At 38.2% G+C, this 19,437-nt stretch overlaps 2 protein-coding genes across 4 annotated transcripts in view; one reads left to right on the top strand and one right to left on the bottom strand.

Moving 5' to 3' along the window:
- Nucleotides 1-10,860, bottom strand: part of LOC108716836 (adenylate kinase 9-like) — a 53,352-nt gene extending 42,492 nt beyond the window's left edge. For both annotated transcript variants that reach the window (XM_041562993.1, XM_041562994.1), the window contains exons 1-11: nucleotides 10,768-10,860; nucleotides 9,266-9,323; nucleotides 8,616-8,739; nucleotides 8,060-8,123; nucleotides 6,977-7,029; nucleotides 5,644-5,740; nucleotides 4,132-4,244; nucleotides 2,324-2,506; nucleotides 2,015-2,125; nucleotides 1,534-1,608; nucleotides 26-127 (exon numbers count right to left, since the gene is read on the bottom strand). In XM_041562993.1, the coding sequence (XP_041418927.1) occupies nucleotides 26-127; nucleotides 1,534-1,608; nucleotides 2,015-2,125; nucleotides 2,324-2,506; nucleotides 4,132-4,244; nucleotides 5,644-5,740; nucleotides 6,977-7,029; nucleotides 8,060-8,123; nucleotides 8,616-8,739; nucleotides 9,266-9,276 (933 nt within the window). In that variant the 5' untranslated portion in view covers nucleotides 9,277-9,323; nucleotides 10,768-10,860. The remainder of the gene's footprint in view (nucleotides 1-25; nucleotides 128-1,533; nucleotides 1,609-2,014; nucleotides 2,126-2,323; nucleotides 2,507-4,131; nucleotides 4,245-5,643; nucleotides 5,741-6,976; nucleotides 7,030-8,059; nucleotides 8,124-8,615; nucleotides 8,740-9,265; nucleotides 9,324-10,767) is intronic.
- A 1,621-nt stretch (nucleotides 10,861-12,481) lies between these two features.
- Nucleotides 12,482-19,437, top strand: part of fig4.L (FIG4 phosphoinositide 5-phosphatase L homeolog) — a 178,697-nt gene continuing 171,741 nt past the window's right edge. The window contains exons 1-2 of one of the 2 annotated variants that reach the window (XM_018263317.2): nucleotides 12,482-12,609; nucleotides 15,382-15,503. In XM_018263317.2, the coding sequence (XP_018118806.1) occupies nucleotides 15,441-15,503 (63 nt within the window). In that variant the 5' untranslated portion in view covers nucleotides 12,482-12,609; nucleotides 15,382-15,440. The remainder of the gene's footprint in view (nucleotides 12,610-15,381; nucleotides 15,504-19,437) is intronic. The other variant, XM_018263316.2, reaches the window with a different exon arrangement.

Below are 19,437 nucleotides of genomic sequence, written 5' to 3'. Positions count from 1 at the left end.
TTTATGTAAAAAGAAAAGAACTTACACCACCTGTTTCCTGCAGTGTATCTTCTTCCTCAGAATTCTGCAACCTCGTCACAACTGATCCAACCCGAAGCCCCAAAGATTCAAGACGGGATAATACTGTCTGAAATTACATCAAATTATTACTACCTGCAGTAAAAATTCATAGTTTATCAGCAATATTTGAAAAAATAATAGTTATGATACATTCTGTAGCACAGTCTTTAAAGTGGACCTGTCACCTACACATAAAAAGCTGCATAATTAAAGTCCTTTGCAAATTAAATATGAAACCCCCAAAAATGTTTTCATTAAAACATCCATACCTGTTATAAAGGTGTTTAAATATCTAAACTGTCAATCAAATATTACCTGCCCCGCCTCTATGCCCGTGGCATAGAGGAGGGGCAGTCAATTACTTTCACTTTCCATTCAGCACTTCCTACATGTCACTGCTCTCCTCACATTCCCCCTTCCCTCCTCAGGCTCTATAATTGTGTAGGGCACTGCACATGGACATTAGGTCCCTCATTCTGGTTCATACACAAGATTTTGGGGTGATACACAATTTCCCTTAATAACCGTGTACACAAAATGGCTGCTGCCTGCTTGCTGTAATTGTATAATTCCAAGACAGAAGGAAACAAAATTTAAATAATGAATAAAGTGTAAGTAAAGTTTATTATGCTTAACTAACATGATAGAAAAGAATTTGAAATTATTTCTTAGGGTGACAGGTCCCCTTTAAAGCAGGAACATAAATCACAGAACAGGCAAACCAGTCAAAGACTGGTCAAAGTTTGTAATCTACAGCAATAAAGGATAAATTGAGACTACTGGCTATGTAACATGAGAGCCAATACAAACAGGGTGATCCCAAATTTATTCCATGGTGCTATAGACACTTTACAAAGATCAAATGTTTTGCGACCACATGGCCCTTCTTCAGTTGTTCCTCTTATGTTAATGTACCCTTCTTTGTACTTCTACCTTGCTCCAAAATGCTGGTTGTTTTTGTTGTACAGGATGCATAAACAAAAGGAAGCCCTCTAAAATTGACACCTGCCTTGAGGATCTACTACTTCCAGTGCATCTTTGGCGAGTTACAGCTACACACACAGACCACACACTATGGAAATTATATACTTTGCACCCTAAAAGCAACTTGGGCATTATTTACTAAACTAGACATAAACACCCACAGATCATACTACATACACTAGAAATTTGGGTAATAAACCTGTATTATTTAACAGACTAGAAATCATTCTGGCACGCATGGCCACACACGTGTGCCACTTGAAATAAATTGTGCACAGTGTATGCACAGCAGAGCCATTGGTGGGTTTCTTTGCATTGTATTGAAAGAGTACTTGACATTTGGATTCTCAGACATAAACAAAATCCTTTATGCAGGTGTATACATCATAGATAGATATATTATATACCACTGGTATAGGTGAAGACAGCACTATAGGTAAGTAATTGTTAACAAAGAGACCCAGTAGCCTTCCTGTGAATTACACTTACTCCAAAAATGTTCTGTGGTTTCATATTTCCATCCAGCTCTATGAGATAGTGAGGATCATGGTCAATCATTAGATCCTGAAATGTAACACAGCATTAGTGTCAAACTTTACAATGTAAAAATCATTAGGTTACCCATCTGTATTTTGGGTATGGTCATTTTTCCCATCAAAAAATGTTTACATTAAAAGTATCTCAAAAAGTAACAATATATGGTAGGTAGGGATGGGTGAATTTTTTCACCTTGTTTCGCGGCAAAAATGACACCCATAGACTTTGTATTGCCTGCGTGCGTAAAAAAAAGACGCGCGTCAAAAAAATGGGCGTCGGCGATAGTTCGCCGGCGGCGAATTTTTGTCGAAACGAAACGGGTCAAATTCACCCATCCCTAATGGTAGGCAGAAAATGTTGTGGCTGAATGCTTAATGGCAAATATATGCTAAGATAATAATTGCAGTATATAAAATATCTGTATAAAATTTACCTCCACAGGGCGTAGAAGAATATCTTTGTATATCTTTATACGTTCATCAACATTTTCAGGAAAGTCTTCAGGCCTATAAACAAGCTTTTCGGTTAGTGACATTTCTTCTTCCTTAAAGTGAAAAAAAAAAAATAATCAAAATAGACAGTGTTTTTCATAAATGTATTTTATCTGAATAATCAACCCTAACAACTTTTGGTGTTATAATTGTTGCCCAAGTAAGGAGATACATTCATGAATATAAAAAACTAAAACCAGTATATACTCTAATATATATTTAGTTTTGCGATAAATGTAATAAGATGATACCTGTTCTTCTTCCAACTCTTCCTCTTCCTCCTCCCCCTCCTCTTCTTCCTCGCCTTCTCCTCCTGGTTTTTTCTTCTGTTTTTCTTTGAGGACAGGATCCCAGTCTTCTCTCTGATAAATAATGCCTGTGCCTGGGTCTTGCTTTAGGCCACACAGTCTTGTTCCTAGATCTGCATCTGGGCACTATAGGTTGGAGAAAAAAAGTCATTGTTGCTACACTCATCTTATTTCTACAGATGAGTGGATAGTCCACAAAGCAATAAAATCAGCACGAATAATTTAATCCACTACTGCCTTGTATTTGATGTATGACCAACAACAAATAGCTTTAAAGGGGACATAACATTGATTTTTCAGTTAGTCTAATATGATTATATATAAGATTTTTTTCTGTGTTCTTGTCCACAAGCTGCTCTGACATCATTGAATGCTTCTGCACACAAGCACATTGAATTTGGGCAGGGAAACTGGAAAACTCAAGGAGGATGACATATAGTGATGGGATTCCAGGGTAGGGAGTCGAAAACTGAGTAACTCCCGGGAAAAGCACAGGAGTCTCCCTTCTCCTAGACTGACCAAGTAATACCCCCATATCTCTCTGCTTCCAACATGATCATGTCCCACTCCCATGTCTCTCTGCTCCTTGCCCCATCAAACTGTGTGACTTTGTTCTTGCTCATGATGGTTAGTGCAACTGCAGCATTTTCTTGAAACTAAAATTCTATTGTGTCCTAATATCAGCTAATATTTCTCATCCCCTGCACTTTTTTTTGCACATCGTCTGCTGTATACAACAGTCACCCATAGGACATACTCCTTTCATTGCAGCAGTAGCTCTGCTAGTATGTCCAGCTGGAGGTCCATCTCCTGATGTGCATGTGTTACAGATCAACTACCTACCAACCAATGGTACAGGCAATTCTTTAACATCTTAAAGACCACCTGCTCACATTAAGGAATATGCTTGTATCCATTAGCATATCGGGCTCTCACATAACAGAACACCTGCATGCACCCCTGACTGGAGGTAGTTAGTCATGGACAGCTGGAGAGCCACTTTCTGACATGCTACTTGGTAATGACAAGGTAGGCATGCTACTGCATGTGGCCCTCCAGCATGTCACAGAACAATTGACTTCAGCGGTTGTTTTTCAGTTACAGCTGGAGGGTCACCTGCTCACATGGATGAACATATTTTCTTGCCATTATCCACCAGCAGATATCATGTGGTCAGGGCCAGAACTAGGGGTAGGCAGAAGAGGCAGCTGCCTAGGGCGCAATGAAAGGGGGGAACTGGGCAGCTATCTCTAAAATTGTCTTCTGCCTACCCCTAGTCCGTGTTCACACCCCCCAGTCTTACTCCCCTTCCTTCCCTCTGTCACCTAGCCCTCTGTCGTTCTCCCCTACCTTCTGTCACCCTCCCCTCCGCCGCTCTCCCCTCCCTCCCCTCTGTCACTCTCCCCCTTTGTCATGGTCGGGTGCACGCACATGCACACACACACGTGCGGGGGGTGTCCGGCCGGGTTTCCTAGGGCGCCCCGCCAGCCTGGCCCGGCCCTGCAGGTGGTGGCCCTCTTCTTCTATTCAAATCACTGCAAGTTTTATATCTGAAAGTAATATCCATGCCATGAATAATATATTACATTTGTTAAAGTTAACTTAATATTTTATCTAGTATAGGTAAATCTAAAAACAACTGGACTTGCTGAGTAATCATTGAAGATGTTTCACTACTCATCAGTTGAACTGAAGAAGCTGCTCGGATGAGTAGTGAAACGTCTGAATGAAAATCTTCATAGTCATCTTACCTTAATATTAATTATAATATCTGGGGTTAACTTGAAATTTTTAATCAGTTCAATTTGTTGGGAGATCTTTATATATTCTTCACATATAGAGGGAAACCCACATAGCACGTATCCTGTAACACAAAGGAATTATTTTTATAGGATATAGCAATAACTAGAATATTTCAGTGGTGTAACATTAATAGGGAATGGGATGCACCGAATCCACTATTTTGGATTTGGCCTTCACTAAGGATTCGCCGAATAACGAACCGAATCCGAATCTTAATTTGCATTTGCAAATTAGGGGTGAGAAGGGAAAAACATTTTTTACTTCCTTGTTTTGTGACAAAAAGTCACGCGATTTCCCTCTCCGCACCTAATTTGAATATGCAAATTAGGATTCGGTTCGGCCGGACAGAAGGATTCGGCCGAATCCTGCTGAAAAGGGCCAAATCCCGAACCGAATCCTGGATTTGGTGCATCCCTAAACATCAATAATAATAAATGCTTATTAAAGGGAAATTAAACCCCTGTACAGGACTCTATAAAAATATATGAGCCCAAATGCAAAACACCGCTTCATCTAAGAAAACCATTTTCATAAAAAATATACCTTTCATGTAGTAGTATATGGTAATTAAGAAAATTGGTTGGGTCAATATAGTCAGAAAACAAAAACAAAATTCCAACAGAAGTCAAGCTCAGATCAAGAACAGAAGTTAAGGCATTCCTTCGACAGAACTTGTTAAAGAAACGCCTATAAAGTAACACTCCAATTTACAATAAAGTTTCGGAGAGCACTTTTTATACAAACAAAAGTTTTTTCTTTAACAGTAAACCAAGAATCCTTAAGATGGCCATAGACACAAAGATACGGTCGTACAAAACAAAGGTTTGTACGATTTTTGGACTGTGTGTGTGGAGTGTCCCGCTATTTTTCGTACCATGGCAATCCGTCGTTCAGGATTTGTATCGGCTGACAATGATATCTCTACATGTATTGCCTATCCCATATCAATGGGAGTTGTCACTAATATTTGCCAGACATAACTTTCGTACGATTGCTGGCTGTCAATTAATGGGCTAAACATCGTCTGATTTGTTATTTTTCCTACTTATTTTAATCTGAATATTTAATGGTAGATCGTCAGACTGAACAAACAGTGTTTGTCGCACAAAGAATAAAATCTGCACATCAATGGCCAGCTTTATACATCTCACTACTCTTAAACTTTTGTAGCCCATTCAACTGCCAACCTTAGTTATTTTTACAGCTGCCAGTGGTGTAACAATACAGGAAGCAGACGCCATGCCCTTGGGAGGAAGTCCGGGTCTGCTTTCTCTGTATAGGGGGCCCACAGGGTCAACAGTGATTTCAGAGCTAGGGGTAGGCCTGTAAAAAAATTTTGTGTGGGGAGGCAGAGCCCCAAAGTTACGCTACTGGGCTCTGCATTCAATATTTGACATAGTTGCCACAGAGCTTTGTATGTTGCACGATAAATGTAGACTGAACAGGGACCAAAAACTTACCAAGATGAGCAACCTCTGGAGAATTTATCTTGTCCAAAATTAAATGTGTTACCAGTTCCTCAGGAATGCTCAAGCCCTGATAAAGGAGCTCCTGCATCTGCAATTTAATGTGTTACAATATTAATAATATTGATAAATTATTTTATATTTGTACTCTTTTTCACATAACACAGGCACACACATAATTCAGATAAAAAATACATTACATTAGCCCTGAATTACTAAAGTTTATTATGTGTTTCATTCCTATATTATACTTGTGAAAATTAACTACAATAGAAAGTGACCTGAGAAAAGATTCAATTTAGTGAGAAAAAGTTCTCTCATGGTTTATCACATGAAAACTCATGAACAAGATTCAACTTGAGGAGAAAAACTTTTCTCCAAATTCAGTTCGAGCTTTTTTCCATAGACTTCAAAAGAGTTTTCACTTGATGAACTGCGAGATAAGGTTTTCTGAATTGAATTGCAACTCAAATTGAATCTCATGATTTTTCACTTGATAAACCTTTACTGAATTGAATCTGGCCCTATATATGAAAAATGAGTTGAATAGTTTTATAATGCTTAATAAAAATAAAAGGACAAATGCCAACCTTAAAGAGAGGCATTTCTATACCCCTTGCCACCCTGAGGCAGCCTTATCTTTGCCGCTCCCCCTATGCTTACAGCATGGGGTTAAGGGAGGACAGGAGAGTGCAATTGCACTCTCCGCATTAGAAGAGACGAAATTTTGATTTAAAAATTGGAATTTTGGCTCTTAAAGTTACCAGAAGTGACTTTTTTGCCAGCCTTCTAAGGTGACTTTCTCAACTCGCCTCATGGCAGCAGCATCCCTGACCGTAGACTGGGATCTATTCCTGTCACAACACAGCACCATGTGCAGTAGCGTAAAATGTTCAACTTTAAATACCAATGTTGACTCTATAGCACATGTATGGTGCCAAGGATACTGAACAGGAATAGTATCCCAGGTTGGTCTAAGGTTAGTGATTATATTTACTGGGGTTGCCCCATTGAGTTATTCTCTCACCCTTATTTGTTACATCATTGTAAATACCATGCTTGTTATAAATTAAAGCGCTGTGTAACTTGCTGGCTCTATATTAATACATGTTTCTTGTTAGAAAAATTAAACAAGTCCATAAAATGCTTATGAAATGTTTGTAGAATATGTTACAACACTACCCTCATATCCATCTTCCTCACTTTATAAAAAACAGTTGCTGGATACAGACCTACATTCCGGTTTATGATTATAAAAAGGAGTATATCAATTGATAGATATGAACAGCAACTGGCAGAATGTATTTCCACAGTAAATGTCACTCACCTTATTGCCCTGATCTGTTCCTCTTTTGATATGATCAGTAATCAATTCCTTAGCTGTAAGAAATCAAAACATAAATAAAACAGAGATATCATACCAAAAGTGTACAAAAACCAAAACTGTGCATTTTTCTAACTTCAGAGCACTAGTAATGTATATTATATACTATAATATATAGGTATAGCTGATTGTATAGTAGAGCAATGGGGCCCCTGGTAGGACTTTGATTTATGTACAAATACCATTACTTTATTCCAGTAATTTTTTCTATATCTTTAATTTTCATGATAATCTCTGTATCCCATTTGTTGGACTACAGCTACCAGCATTCAGAGGACATGATGCTGCATGGTGGATGCTGGGAGTTGAACTGCCAGCGTAACAGTTCTGATTTACTTATTTATTTCTCACACTTGAAGCCTCAGAAACTTGTTTTGAAAAATTAGAGTATTATTTGTGTTAACATCAAAATGCAAGAACAGGAAAAGAAATATAATATTTTAAAATTTCATGGAACCTTACACAAACCTGCCGCACCTCATAACTGTCTATGCCTTGACCAACAAGCTATCCACAACACTGTCCATTCATAGCAAGGCTATGTCTATCAGGGAAAATACTTTTTACCCCCGTCAGCCTTACCGTTTCAATATTTTTCTTATTCTGTATCTTTGCAGGTTCCTTTTAAGTGCCTATTCCAGAGAATTAAACATTGCCCTTGAACACATAGAGTTTAAGAAATAGCATTGCTCAATGCAGCAAGCAAATCCTTGGTTCTGGGGTGAAGTGCCTCTGGTGATGTGGTAGCCCAATACACAGATAAACGTTTTGTTCAGACCAACATGCTCACTATTGCTAGTATTTAATAAGGAGGATGAAATAAACTGGTCTCTAAATCTATTTACATTGTACTCTTGTATTACATTTCATATTTGACCAGCAAATAAGATAACTGTGAGGGCAATGTTTTTAAACTATGACAATATAGTTCTTTTGTTTTTCTTTGTGAGACAATTCAATGTTAAAATAGTTAAGTTACAATTAATACCAATATACAAATGAATGCAATCTATACATTTATATTACCCTCAATAAAAATACAGTTCCATGCCTGGGAAATCATCTTCCCTAAAGTGGCTTTTCCAGTGCCCTGCAAAGAAAGAAATGTTATCACTTGCTGAAAAAAACAGAGGCATATATTCACTTGATTTCACCAAAACTTCTGAAATAAGCGTAAGGGCAATTGGACACACAGCAGTATGTAAATCCTGGCCTGACCTGATATTTCTGAGAAAGGGAGGCCAGAAAAATAATTAGTATCAGAACCCTAAGAAATCAGAATATAAGAAGAAACTACAGTTCTTACATATTTTTAAAATGGACTTCAGTGTTGACCAGCTATTGTTGATTTACAGCATCCCACCAACAGACAAAAGCTGTCAAGTAGAGCTGACAGTTGTATGAATATTCCTGATTTTTTTTTTAGTTTTTTTTACTTCTTAGATTAAGTACAGACTTTCTTCACTGCTAGGAGCCCTCTCTATTTTTTTATATCTGGTCCTCATTTGTATTTAATATATCAGGCCAAATCTGCAACCAAACCTTTAGGGGTGTCTCAGTTTTATAAACACAGAAATCTTACAGGTTTGCCGACAATGAGGAAGCAAGTGGGTTTGGACATGAGAAAGGATCTCTGTGCTTCATCTTCATCAAATATATCAGCAAAGTTTAGAAGGTGTTGCTTTTCTTGAAGAGCCATGCTTAACCTAGCACAGTAAAGTAAATAAAGAAGCAAAGTATTATAAAATAAACTATAGTTCCAGCAACTTTACTTACACTAACAAATTGAACTACATTTAAAACATCAATTCATTATAGAGTTGACAAAAAACATTCAAGCTAAATCCATTCAAATCAGTCTGCAACAGCTTCAGCACTACAGATGAAGCGGTTGATCAACTATGGGATGAGCATTTTAACCAAAATAACTGTTCCCCCCTGGGATATCCAGAAAACATTGAGATATAAGTGGCATGATAAAAGCTTTGAAACTTTCAGTGATAAACATGAAGGTGATTCTAACTGCAGCTATTTTAGGCAAAGTTGACATGCAACTTTACTCTAAAAACCTTTAAAACTACAGCATTCACTGTATGTGTCTGTAAGAGACATGCTCTATTTTTGTGCAAATGGGATGAATACCTATATGCTATCTGTGGTAGTTGTTTGTCCTGTCTCCATGCTATCTGCCTGTATGCTATTTCATTCCGTGTGTTTTTGACCTTGCCTTACCTGTGTGCCATTTGATTCTTTGGTATTCTTTTTCACCGTGACCTGCCACCAGATGTCACTGTTAACATGTAAGCAATTTCATTACTGTATGAATTAAAGGACATGGAAAGCTAAAACTGTATGAAGCAGAAAGGCCCCTAAAACTAATTCCAAAAAGATATACTGTCATTCTTGTTTTCAACCGACACCATTTTCAGTCAGAACTCCAGTTTGTGCCAGGAATGCCAATTTTAAGAACTGTATCCTGTTTGTGGATTTTCTTAAAATACACTTCTTCCTTGTAGCATTGGGGTCCTGAATAAAATCCCAGCCACTGCAAGGGCAGCTCTCCCAGTGTCTGCATGCATTTTTCCCCACAGTCTAAAAACAGTCTAAAAACATACAGGCAAGTAAATTGGTTTCTAACTAAATTGCCCATAGTGTGTGTGATTGGGACCTTAGATTGTAAACTCTACTTGGGCAGGGGCTAATGTGGCTAATTTATAATCTCTGCAAAGCACAAAGGAAATGTAAACCACAGTATATAAATAACAGGAAATAAGATTCACCAATAATTCATTTAGATAATTTATTTAGAATTTTTGATACTAACTTAATTTGCCACATTTACATTTGCCTGTTAAAGCTGCACCACTTTTTTTGAGTTCCCTACCATGTTCCACCTGACTTTCTCTCAACGTATCAGGCATTAAGTGATCTATTAGGCTAATGCCACATGTGGCTGTTCCTCCCCCTGGGTATAAACGACTGCCACTACCACCATCTAAGTGCAGTACTAAATGCGACATGCTGACTCTGGATCTTGCCCAACCCCACACCTTGTGTTTTATGCCCCCTTCTCTGTTAAAGGGCACTTGCTGGGCAAAAATATTATACCCAACCAAAAACAAAAACTACGGTTACCCCCGACTGGAGTGTCTTTGGTTGGGGATAATATTTTTCCCCAACAGGTGCCCTTTAAAGTGAAAACTTTTTACCCCCTGTTGGTGCTGCAGAATATGAGGCACTTTATAAATGATTGTTTTCCAACCTGCATTGCCAGCCAAGGACATACAATTCTGATTGGAGGACAGTTGCTTTATTATTCGTGCACGTTTAGAAATTAGATTGTGAGCTCCATTGCAGAAGGTACTCTAATTATTGATGATAAAATCTGTGTGCATCACCAAAAAAAATAACAAACCTGCAGCCTGTTCACACTGGGAATGAATCAAAGCAAAATAAACCATACATGTGTTTGGTTCATATTAGAAATTATCTAATGGCAAGTTTATTGCTATACCATTACCCAGTCTTTCTGGCTAAAGAAGACATTTCTTTAACTGGTTTAAGATGTTTTCAACTATTTTTCTAGGAAAGGGACACTTTTTCGTAGCTCAGTGCTGAGCTGCTGAAGACATCAGTCAGTCTTTTAATAATGTCTCCACAGAAAATTAGAGACTGTGCATTGATCGTGCTGGATATTATTTATTTCCCACCCTGATAAAATGGATTGTACTTACACTGGCTCCCAGCACTGTCCCTTCTCCGCTGCTCAGCACTGATTTGTTTGCAGCCCTACCTCCCTCTCAACTGTTTCCAAGGCAACAGCTCCTCCCACCCAAGCTGCGAGACTAGAGAGGAACAGAGTCACATGACAGTTAATGGGCGGGGGTGTTGCTGGTGTCTGTCTGTAGATATGCTAGTAACTTGTGTGTGGGAGAGAAAACTGAAATACACAGAGGAACCCCACAGTGACACTGGGTGGGGAGCACATGCACTCTCCACTGTATTTTTTCACTACCTGAGGTCTAAGGCTGGAACAACATTTTGTAACACTTCTCTACAATAGAGGAAGCATTTTATCAGAGCACAGCCAACTAACAATAAAAGCACAGTGTGCTTCCCTTCCCATGCCTAATTTCTTGCTGGTCTCTTGTCTCAGCTGACACACAGTAAGCTTAGGCAGAGCTAGAATTGTATAAGTGACTGTACCAGGAGGTAGGCACCCGCTCCCACCCCTCCCTCTGGGTTTCAGAAGCTTGTCTGCAGTTGAGTAATGATGTCTCAGTTAAAGCGAGACTGAGCACAGCAAGGGGCCTATTTAAAATGCTGTCAAAGTAGGCACTTTGTCTGCCACACATGGACTAAAGGTGGCCATAGACATAGAGATCATGGGCCCAATGATCGGATCATAATGCATCCGATACGGGTGGACAGATCGCATACACGTACAGATGCAGCCACGATCCAACTGGATTATTTAACCTGCCGAATGTCGGCCAGATATGGATCGGGAAAGCCCTAGGGCCCAACGATTGGATCCTAACGAATGGGAATGGGGCTCTGATCGCGGGACCGCTTCAACGAACAGATGCGGCCCCGATCCGACGGGATTTTTTGTCCCATCCGATCGAGATCGGCCAGATCTCGATCGGGGAAGCCCGTCGGGGGGCCCCATACACGGGCCAATAAGCTGCCGACTTGGTCTTTCGGCAGCTTTTATCGGCCCGTGTATGGCCACCTTAACAGCTGATTGGAGCAGATCCGATTCTGCTTGGAAAGTACACTGTGCATTGCAAAACATTTTTTAAATATATAGGAAAAATATTTAAAAAAATTAAATATACAGGAAGGCAGGTATTGTTTTCCTGGAAAAGGTGGCAACCCTAGCCTACCTCTAGATCCTGCACTTATTTTTTTTAATAAAAACTGTGCACACGCTGCATGTGAACGTCTTTACTCCAGAGAAACAAAAATAAGCATTTTTTGCTGGGTGAAATTGTAAAATATGGGTGACTGACAATTACAAGAGTGCAGATTTGGGGGTTCAAAACCAGGAGCCTCCTATAAAATTCAGGTGAGTTGACATGTATGCAGAATACGATTTGTGCTCTGACCAGCCTTTTGCTGCAGTGGGATGACATACACCACAAATAGCTAGTTGCGACTTTTTACTGGCCACACGTTTATAAACCATTTTAAACTGTACCATGGGCACTACAGACAAGACATGGCTGGGTTAAAATTTGCTGTGCCCGAGGCCATTTCTAAGCTCTCAGTCCTATTATGAAGTCGGCATCACAGTTATAGAATCTGATGGTATTTACTATTAAACTGTTTAAACCTCACAGAACAGTTTTATTTCTACGACTTTTAAACCTATTTACATCTTATTTACATCCAGCGATTGAAATGTGGTGACCGTGCTGCTTCTACCAACTACAATCTGTATCAGCTGTGGCTGTTTGGTTGTCAGGGTTCAATAAAGCTTGTTTGAAAAAAAAAAAAAGTTCTAGCAAGCGCACATGCTCAGTTTGGTGTATTACTTCCTGCTGTGGGTGCTGACGTCAGGGACGTGTTAGGTGAGTGATTCTGCTGGGTACAAAAGGTTTAGAAGAGATGAGTTCTGGCAAGATGTGGAAGTTCTGTTGATTGAAAACACGGGTGACAGCCTGTAAATTAGACAGCAGGGACTCACAATGTGTATACAAAATGTATTTCTAAGTGCAGTAATCTTTACTAGAGGAAAAAACGTATACAATGAAACACTCTCCTTGAATTAAAGTAGTCATTCCCCTTCCTGGTTGTGAATGGTGATAGTTTAGGTACCAAGAGGAAAAAATAGCCTTTACCCAGCTTGCTCAATAAATCCAGAGGGAGTGGTGGGAGAGGGGCCAGAAGCTGCTGTTCTGCCAAATCTTACTGAACATCAGATGACTATACAGGCTGGCAATCTGCTGGTGGGGTGGGTGGAAAGGAAAGCAGTAGTCATGCTCTCTGTGTTTTCTTTATTACTGGGTAGTTTTGCATTGATAAAATGGCTTCCCCTTTTTAAGATGAACATGGTGACGATCATACAGATTTGGCCCTGTGCACGGGTAGCCAATTTGAGCCCAGATACACATATGTATGGGGTTCCTCTGTGTTTTTATTCCCGCATTCCAACAACATACAGGCAGGGTAATTCACTCCTGATAAAGTTGACCCTAGAGTGTGTGAATAATATAGGGTTAAATTGTAAGCTCCACTGGGACAGAGTGTTATGGGAATGAAGTATAAACTGATAAAGTTACCCTAGATTGTGTGTGTAATATAGGGTTAAAATGTAAGCTCCACTAGGACAGAGTGTTATGGGAATGATGTATAAACTATGTAAAGCTTGGCAAAATATGTCAGTGCTATATAAAGAATAATTCATTTTGATAAACTAACTGCAATAACTCATGCCCATTACCAAAAAGACCATGCCCCTAATTTGCCACAGCAAGTGGATTTGTTAGTTGCTTGCAACTCTTGTTATTGTCCCTTGTGTTATGGTACATTATACATTTTTGCAAAAGTAAGTTTTGATGTGCTCTGAGAGAGTAGTAAGTGTGAAAGGCTTATTAGTTTAGCAAGTGGATAGTTCTTTGAACAGGGAAAATGGTGTGGGATAAAAAAAACTTCAGGTGGCATGGACCATTATTTATGTAAACTGGCTGGTGGAAAACAAAGTGATGGAGCAGGGAGCCGATTCTGTAGAGGATGGCAGTGGTGGATCTTTAGTATTTTTCTGAGGGAGAAAGTGATGGGATTTCGTACGTGAGGTAGTGGTCTGGTGGAGAATTCTGTGGGGGAGACCATGGTCGAAGTGGAGTACTCAGGGGGAGACTTTGTTGGGAGTGGATGAAATTATTAGTGTGTAAGATTTCTGTGGCATGTTAAAAATGTTTACATTTCTGAAGAAGCTTTGGAAAAAATACAGGTAAGATAGGAAAGCCATATCCCCCCCCAGTACAATAATGAACAGGAAAACTAGCGTGGGGACAAAGCTAGGGATTTAATGCACTAGGAGGTGCCTAATATATTGCCACCCTTAGTGAATTACTCTTTTTATTGATCTTTAAATCACCTCATAATTGTATAAGGTAATTTAATGGACAACCTGCCTCTGGATCATCAACAGTTAGGCAGGTTATATATAGACATACAAGTTTAAACTTGATGGACCTGTGCCCTTTTCAACGTAACTTACTATGTATGTGTGCTGCTAGCCCTATAATGGCATGATGCTACCACCAACATATCATTGGCCTGTATGGGACACTGGTGCAAAAGAAGCCAGTACTCACACATTTTCCATTGAGAAGAGACTAAGACAGAGCTTTTTGTTAGTTTTAAAGCATTATGGTGTAACCAAATATAACCCTGCCTACACCTCAACTAAACCATATCTACAGTGAAATGCAGTAGAATGTAGATTTTTACGTGTTCCTGAAATGTAAGCCATTCTGCCACGGTCCAATAGAGGCAAGTGGCATATTTTTGTATTGAATTTTACTTTTTACCCTTTTGACTCTGTCCCCTGGAAAACTTAAAATAAGGGTTCTACTGTTTGGTGCAAGCATCATGCTAGACAGTCACGTTTAATCTGCAGGGACTGGTCATCTTGTTAAAATAGGAGAAATGAATGATGGAAAATATTTCCAGAGAACCTTCTTCAGTATGATAAAAAGCTGAAGCTTGGCTGAAGATGCATCTTTCAGCTGGGCAAGGCAAACACTAGGCCAACATAACACCATATTGGCTTAAGAACACAAAAGCAATTTACCCACTAAAATCCCTTATCTCATTCCAACTGAGAATTTGTAGCACTATTTAAAAACAGAGGTGCACAAGTGTCATAAAACTAACATATTATAACAACCTGATGCAACTGAAGCAATGAACGGATATTGTATTCTACTTATGTTATTACTTGTACCTAATAGGGCAAAATCTGAACTGAGAGTGAATAATATTATGTTTCCTGCTCTGAGGAGCATTATCAAAAAAATAGCCAGATTCAGATTTTGCCCTGGTTAGCAAAAGAAATAACAAAACCCATATATATTTCTTAATTAAAACAATAGGCAAAAAGTGTGTTCAACACAAGCCCCGTTGAGTTGACCAAGGTTGAAAAAGTGTATACTGCCCCTTTAAAACAGAGAACTTGTAGAAGCTTTTACATTCTGGGTGTTCACTTATATAAATGTAAGGAATAAGGGAATTAAAACAAATTAGTTGTTGTTAGTTGGTCCCGAAAATTAATTTTGGTACCTGAGAAAAGGTAGGAAACACTTTTTTAAAAACTGTGACTGGTCTGTTTTATGCAGGTTTTGTGCGATTAAGATAAAGTACTTATGTAACCCAGCACCTAAGCGATACCTTCAAGATGTTGCCTGCTGCTCCTATCATAAGTGGCATTCAGAAGCTGATCCTTTATGAGACCCGAGCAGTAAGTACTGAAAAATGTGTTATGTTGGTGTGTGTTATTTTCTTAATGATTAGGTTAATCTGTACCGTGATACAATTATTTGCATTTAATGGCATGTTTTTCAAGTAACAATTGATTTAATTGTGCATCCACTATGACTTTTCTGTAATATTATAAAGCAATTTCTTAATTTGCAGTTCTCAATTTGCTGTTAGCTGACATACTTTATACAGAAGGAACAAAGAAGTAATTGTTCACCTGTATCCCCTTTATGAAGTTAATGTACTGCTATTTACAGACAAACAAATAATATGAAACTTTGGTTATTGCAAAATAACACTTTTGAAATGAAGAAAAGTGCCATTGGCTGAAAAGGGAACTGAAATGTTAAGTTTGCTTATTTTATAAGCTTAAATTCTTTGATGTTCTAGCTGGGGCTTTGCCATACATTTCTTTACTTCACTCAGACAAGACAGTGCTATTTACACATCACAGCAAAATATTGTTATGTAAACAACAAAGAAGCAAAAGTGTTGTCAGAAACAAGTGTCTCTTTTCTCTTACTGTCTATGGAGAATGTCCCATCCAATGCAGCAGTATAACAGCTGGCGTTCAAATGTATGAAAGTAGCTCAATACTTTGCAATTCACTACCTATTGATTGTTTAATTTATGCAAGAGTAGCTTTAATCTATGCAAGCTAAATGATTAATACACTTTCTTTATAAATAAGTTATATTGTCCTTTAAATTTATTTGTGCTGTGTTCAAAATTCTGTTCTATACAATAATAGTAAGAGGGGCACTTTTAAAGCTTTTGTTTCAGAGATGTCTTTTTATATACTACAACTGCTTTAAATGATGCACTTTGCCCCCCCACACACTAGTCTTAATGGGAATGTTGCATTTTAAAAGGGTCATGAAATACATTGTACAACCAAACTTATATAAAACAACGTAGATTAAAACTTTCATTTAAATCCCTAGTTGAAAGAGAGTCTAATCTTTTTATCCATACTGCTTCGCACTGTAAAAGCCGTTTCCGTATATTGCCTCCTCTTACTGAATTTACCTGTTCCATTATAACCCATTGTAACCCAAAGGTTCTCCTATAAAAATCAAGGGCATTTTACATGTAATAGCGTTGGAGTAATTAATTTAATAAAATGTCCATGTGGATTGCCCTATGTAGGACAGATAAGCAGCTCTATAATGGTTCTTTAAATGAACATAAGAGTAGTATAAGTAATTATGTACCTGATGTTGAAGAGAGGATGAAACAAGAGAATAAAAAAAGAATACATCTCAGAACTGTCAGTGGCCAAACATTTTTTTCACAATAAACATACAGTATCTCAGTTACGATGGGCTATAATGGAACAGATAAATTCATGGATCACATGATAGGTCACATGGTGTAAAGGGTATTTGATGCAATTGTGTTCATTGGGTATGCATTGCACCTGAGAAAGGGGGTAATCCCTGAAAGCTTGTGCTATATTTTGCTGAATAAATGTTTTAAATGCATTGCCGAATGTATTGGGGTGCTTCCCCCCTATTGGAAATTGAACTTTCTGGTTGGTTGGAGAAATACCAGTACTCGGTTTGTGCCGGACAGTGTCAGTAGCTTATTTGGTGCCTGGCAACAATAGAAGTAGTACTTATAAGTGATGGCTATTCAGTGATCAATTTTAACAGATGTGCCCCTCTATATTGAGCTGGTCAGATATGCTATAAACGTGTGCATTAATGGTTGTTTTGTTTTCTACATTAATATTATGAGGCCCATTTATCAAAGTCGAATTTTGAATTCATTTGATTTTTTTTAAATTCGATTATACTCACAATTTGACTGGGAGGTGATTAAAAAAAAAAAAGTAAAATGGCTAATATTCGATCAAATGGTTCCAACCCCAAAATTTGAATAGTATTCGATTCGTACTAATTAAATTTTTCTCCTGAAAAAAAACTTAAATGTCAGGAAGGCTATTAACATCTCCAAATAGCTAAGCAGACCTCTGCAATTGACTAGTACATGAACTCGGCAGGTTTTAGGTGGCAAATATGCAAATTAGGACTGTTTCCATGGTTGAGGTGTGATAAATCTCACATTCGAATTTACATTCGAATAGGGGGATTAAAATTTTAATGTGTGAATTTTTTAACTTGAAAATTCGAATTGACTGTTTGACCCATAAAACAGAGCTTGAACAACAGCAGTTTTTGGCCATTATTTGAGTGTGCCAGTTGGGAATGGCACTGAACCCCATTGCTTAGTTTATTGTTAGCTCAGGTTTCTAAGACATTCTCCATTATACATGCCAATTTATTATTTTACTTTTTTGCTATCTTTTCTTTTCTCACAGTATTTATCTAATGGTTAATGTTATTTTCTTGCTTATCTTACACATCCATACTTTCAAAAGGAAATGCATCTTGTATAGATATTGCCCTAAACTAAAACAGCTTTGTCCCTTTCAATGAACTCCAGGTATTCCAGTAATACAGTGGTGCAGAATGCATAGTTCTGAACTGGTTATAGAAAAATTCATACTTGTAAGTGCAGTTTCAATTATTGGAAATAAATGGCATAGACTCATGAAAGAAGGTTGCCATTCCATTTAGGTGTAAGTTGTTTGTGATTTATATCCAAAGGCGGGTTTTAAACATTAATATTAATAAAGTTTAAAAGGAATATAAAATTTCAGGTCTATGCCCATTCTTCTAATTAACTGACATGAATGCCCTCACGTGACCTTACAATGTAGGTTGTTGTGTTCTTTTTTTTGCAGCAGGAATAAATACATGCTGCTTGTCTGTTCTGTGTGGCTACCAGCTATAGAGAGTGGTATTTACTTTCTAATTAAGCTACTGCATTCCTACCTTAATTCAAAGATGCATAGTCTTCTTTTCTGTTTTCAAACCATTTTTACAGAGCTTGGTGTGTGTTAAAATGAGTCAAACTTTGTTTCTTTAGCTTATGGTAGGCTATAATAAATAATCATTTTGACCCCCCAACCTGTGTTTTTTTTTCTACACATCAGAACCATAACAAGAATGCAGTTTTCAGCCCTTATTCTGGTTCCTGTTTAACTCCATTACATTTTCTGATGTAACCAACAGGTGTCACTGTGTATATAGCTATAAATGTAAAAGCAGGTCATACAGAAATGTCAGACAATGATTTATTGTGCTTCCTTAGCTTTGTGTTCATGTAAAATTTTCATGTGTCTTAATTAAGGAAATATAATAGGGTGCGAATAAAACTGACTAACATGTCATTTTCCATCTTTTTTTTTGTACCTGTCTCTGTTGGAGCAGGCTTACTGAATAGAGAATTAGTGGTGGAAAAAGCAGAGCAGCATGTGGACCTTCCACGTGACACTCTGTTGAAGCACGTCTTTATAGGCAGACAAAGATCATGAGGAACAGAGAATTGCTGTGCTTTCAGTGTTTGAATTCCTGACCTGTTGCAATTTCACTGCATACATTCTGTACCCTTTAAAACTAGAATTCTATTTACAGAATGTCATTTTATTTTAAAAGCACTTTTTGCATGGAGCTGTTCTCACATTAAGGAGTACACTAAAAGCTTTGACCATCTGGTAGGCCTTTGCTTCCTGTGTTTTTAAATCTATGGCTCATACTCTATCAAGTTATTGCTAACCTCCTATGTGAGCCATAATCTCTGTTATTCTCAAGAGAGGCTGGATGGAGAACCTACATCATTCAAGGGGATTATATAAAGTGGGGTTCTGCATAAAATATCTCATATTTTATGTTATTTTTCAGAAGGTTGGCCAATACTTAGCATTTATTTCCCATCACTAGGGGCAGCATGGTGGCTCAGTGAGTAGCACTTCTGTCTCTCAGCACTGGGTTCCTTAAATTGGATCTCTAAGGAGTTTGTTTTCCCAGTGTCTGCGTGGTTTCCTCCCTCATTCCAAAAAATACCGG

This window comes from Xenopus laevis, chromosome 5L, assembly GCF_017654675.1.
Source record: "Xenopus laevis strain J_2021 chromosome 5L, Xenopus_laevis_v10.1, whole genome shotgun sequence".
NCBI lineage: Eukaryota > Metazoa > Chordata > Amphibia > Anura > Pipidae > Xenopus > Xenopus laevis.
This window is presented reverse-complemented; position numbering and strand designations above follow the sequence as displayed.